The sequence below is a fragment of the Loa loa genome (genome assembly GCF_000183805.2).
Source record: "Loa loa unplaced genomic scaffold supercont3.377, whole genome shotgun sequence".
In the NCBI taxonomy this organism is placed as follows: Eukaryota; Metazoa; Nematoda; class Chromadorea; order Rhabditida; family Onchocercidae; genus Loa; species Loa loa.
This window is the reverse complement of record NW_018108557.1, coordinates 33,854-38,256: the sequence shown is the minus strand read 5'-3', so window position 1 is coordinate 38,256 and position 4,403 is coordinate 33,854. Positions and strand designations below refer to the sequence as shown.

General features: G+C 21.6%; 1 protein-coding gene across 1 annotated transcript; it reads right to left on the bottom strand.

Annotated features, from left to right (window-relative positions):
- Positions 1–597: 597 nt before the first annotated feature.
- LOAG_13002 (hypothetical protein) lies at positions 598–4,354 on the bottom strand (the record flags this gene model as incomplete). Its single annotated transcript, XM_003148514.1, has 3 exons — positions 598–633; positions 715–861; positions 4,238–4,354. 3 exons carry the CDS (start codon positions 4,352–4,354, stop codon positions 598–600), a joined length of 300 nt encoding a protein of 99 aa, XP_003148562.1.
- Between the last annotated feature and the right edge of the window lie 49 nt (positions 4,355–4,403).

Below are 4,403 nucleotides of genomic sequence, written 5' to 3'. Positions count from 1 at the left end.
GCTTTCATTATTCTATTAAATTAATAAATTAATGAAAGATTGATCTTTTGGATAAAATTTTATCAATCAAAATTTTATTTCTCTTATTAAATTGAAGGAATCTATTGTATAGAATAATATTTATATGATATTTACACTTTTATCTTTCTCTCAATTTACAGTTTCATCACTCTCTCGATAATTTACACTTTTATCTTTCGGTAATTTAAACTTTTGTCTTTCTCTCGATAATTTACAGTTCCATCATTCTCTCGATAATTTACACTTTTGTCTTCCTCTTGGTAATTTAAACACTTGTCTTTTTTTTCGGTTAACTTTTTTTTTTTTTTGTGACAAACCGGTGGTAAATGTTAAAATATTTAAATTTATATGATTTACAAAAAGATACTTACTAAAGAATTGGTTAATAAAAATTTCATAGATAGATAGATAAATAGATAGATAGATAGATAGATGGATAGATAGATAGATAGATAGATTAGATAGATATATGTATATATCAATTTTTTTTCCTATTTATACAATGTCTTTTTATCGATTAAAATTTGAATATATTGAAAATAATAATTAAATAATAATTATTTCGTTAATATATTTTCATTCTTTTTTTATAAAAATTTGTCGTTTCAACTTCTAAAAATTTGTTATTTGAATGAATTGAAAATTTGAAAATTTCATGAAAACGAATAAACGTAATGAAATGAAAGCTCTAACCTGATGTGATGACTTAGTCCTAAATAGGTGACATAATCTTCTATACAGTTGACCGGATGGTTCACGTGCAATATATGCTACCTCATGTCGTTCTGTTCGGCCAATTACACAATTCACTCGTCGGATTGATTGACAAAATAATAAACGCTGAAAGAAAAGCATTTTATTTCTTTATTTTTTTTTTTTCATAATACCTTATCAAATTTTCTTTTATTTTCCACCTATTTATTTATTCTATAATTAATCAATTAATTAATTAATTAATGATTTCAAATATAAATACATTCAGACAATTTAATTACTTAACTAATTTTTCAATCGTTTATTTGCTTACTTAAAATTTTTACTTATTTAATCAATAATTTATTCTTTTATTTATTCATTTATTTAATATGCATAAACTGTTTCGTTTTTTTTTCTTAATTGTAATATTTAAATGAAAAATATTTGTTCAATAATTTATTTACTCATTTAATATTTTATTAAATTCGATTCCTTCTTTTATTGTTTAATGTTTAAGCTATACATTGTATTACAAATAAGTAAATAAATCACATAATGCAAATAAAATATCGTTTTAGCAATAACCTTTCGCCTTCGCCTTTTTGCTTTTTTTTTTTTTTTTACGGCCGTTCAACAAAAGTACTAAATGCCACTATTAAGTACATATCAAATTTTTCATTCAATTATTTTTCTTTTTCCTTTTTTTTTTCTCATACGAATTTTTCTTTTACAAAAATTAAAATCAAAAAATTTCATTTCAGTTCAATTATTAATTAAATAAACATACAAATACAGTAACAAATGTTGAGTTTGAAATATTACTGAAAATGTCAAATGTTTATTTATGCAAAAAAATTTAATTTAATATTAAAAATTATCCACAAATACAATTAACAAATAAATGAAAAAGTGGGAAAAAAGTAAGAAATGAAAAAAGAAACAATTATTAAAATTTATGTGATTTTATTTGCAATTTCATTTATATTTAAAGATTAAAAATCAAAAAGTTCAAAACTTTGACAGTAATTTTACATTTTAAGCAAGTAAAATTTTTCAAAATAGAACAAAAAATGGCAAAGATTAAAAATATGTTTTCAAATAATTTACAAAATGTTTCATTTATAAATTCTTTTCTCTATGAAATTAGATTGAGTTAAGAAATTATCATTTCGTATCAACAATAATTGGCTATGAACAAAGCTAATATGATACAAAATTTTAAGCAAAACATTAAATGGAATAATTTAATTTAACATTAAACAGAATAATTAAATTATGGAAAATAAATTAAACAAAAATAAATTAATTAAAAAGAATAATATTTTGACATTTAAGTAAAACAGAAAAAGCCATGTCCAAATGAATGATATTTAATTCGAATTTAGTAACAATATTGGTAATGAATTAATTAAACAGAATAATTTAGAATAAATCCCTTTTTTTTCCTTTTCGGCTAGCAATGCAACAATGTTTCTCATTTTGATTATAATTTTATTCCTAATTAGCAATTAATAACGATAGCATAATCCTTGGATCATTTAATTGATCGTCAGTCAATCGATTTCATGAATTATACATCGATGAGAATATATAAATATTGCTTAGAAGATATAGATTTTTATAAAATATGAAATATTTCTTTGAAATTTCATTTAAATCAAATATAATTTCTCCTGAACATTTCAAGTACTATAATTTTAAATTCAAATATACCAAATGCTGAATTATTGACTATTCCATTGAAATATTTAAAATTTTAATTTTTATAATTCTAAATTATATATCTTTTCCCTAATTTTTTTTGTTTCATTCCTTCCATGTGTTACTGTCAAATACTTCAGATTAATTCAGGTAAAGATCATTTGCAAAAAGTTTACAATTTAAGCCGGAAATTTTTTGATGCAATTTCAGGATAAAAAGAGAAGAATGAAATGAAACAATGTAATAAAGGAAAATATTCCGGAAAAAATGATATAATATCATGGTTTTATCAATCATTTATTGTTTTATTAAATTTATTGTAATTTCTGTTTTTTCGGAAAATTTCAACTCATATATCTTTTCGTTCTTTTTTATCTTGCTAATTTAAATTGATCAATATTGGAGTATATTTTCCGGCTCATCCGGTAAGGCAGTGCATTTTCCAGCTTAATCCAATGAAAGCCGATAGATGATAAAAGTATAATTTAAATATAATTATCAAATGTAATTTAAAATACAAAATACATGCAACGTAATTTTTGTAATAAAAATAATGTAATTTATAATGCATGTAATGTAATTTAAAATACGAATGACAATGATAAAAATCAAATTCGAAATCGAATAAATGGATGATTTACATTTTATTTTTAGTATGCATATTTAAAGACCAAACATAATGATGAAATCAAAGAAAAAAAGGAAAGTTCAATGAAAAGTATTTTGAGCTTTAAATATTTCACTAAAAATTAAAATTTTTGCTGTCAAAACTATTTTTTGCGACAAAGAAATGACATTAGTCTTTTTTTTTTGAATTTGGAGAAATAAAAATGTAATTTTTCATTTGAATTTATTAGATGAAAATGTTTAATAATCTATGTTCATTCTCTATTTCAAACTGCTTTATATTTCAATTTTGAAAATTTAAGTTAAGCAAAAAAAATTTTAAAAATATTTGCTGCTCGTATAGCTTCAAATAAGAATTTGAAATTAAAATTAACAAATTTCGTTTTTTGAGTAAATGAAAATTTATTCATTCAAAAAAATGAAAAGTTTATGTTTTTTTTCCAAAATTTAAATTATCCTCTGTTTTGTATCTTTTACATATTTCAAAAAAAAAGGAAAATTCAATCTTAATGAAAAAAAAGTCCTTTTTTTGGTTAAAGGAAAAAAAAAACTTTCCTTATTGTATGAAATGATTGAAAGAAGCATTGATATGCAAAATATCACCGTTTGCACTATGAAAGAAGAATTAAAATTTGCATTTCAAATGTTTGCAAGTTTTAAGAATGATTTTTGCTATTGATCCATTGAAAAATGAATAAATATTACAGTATTAATGGTAAACATTTTTGGTTTCTTTTCTTTTTAATATCTTATTTGTTGTTTGATTTGAATTTATAAAATTGAAATATGTAAAAGTATAAGTAAAGGATTAAACGATAGTTTAAAATATCAAAATTGAAGTAAGTAAAAATATGAAGCAATAGATAGTTTGATTTTTCTATATCATTTTCATGTTTTTTTCGTTTTTTTTTCAATAAACAAATTTATAAAATAGGGAATACTTTATATTTTCGAAATTACAATAAATGAAGGTATAAAGTAGAAATGTTGAAAAAAAAATTTAATTGAAAGAAAATTTGTCCAAATATTATTTTGTCTAATTTCATTAAAACTTGGAATTTTCACACGTATACATGCATTTATATAAGTAACACTTTCCTAAGCGTGCATTTATGTAAGTAATACTTCCGCATGCATGAATTTATATAAGCAATAGTTTTGCATGCATGTATTTATGTAATAATATTTTTACATGCATGCATTTATGTAATAGTACTTTCGTATCCATGTATTCATTGTAAGTAATAGTTTGCAATGCATGCATCGCATTCATGCATTCATGTAAGTAATACTTCTTCTGTGCATGCATTTATATAAGTAATACTTTCGCATGCATGCATTATGTAATAGTACTTTCG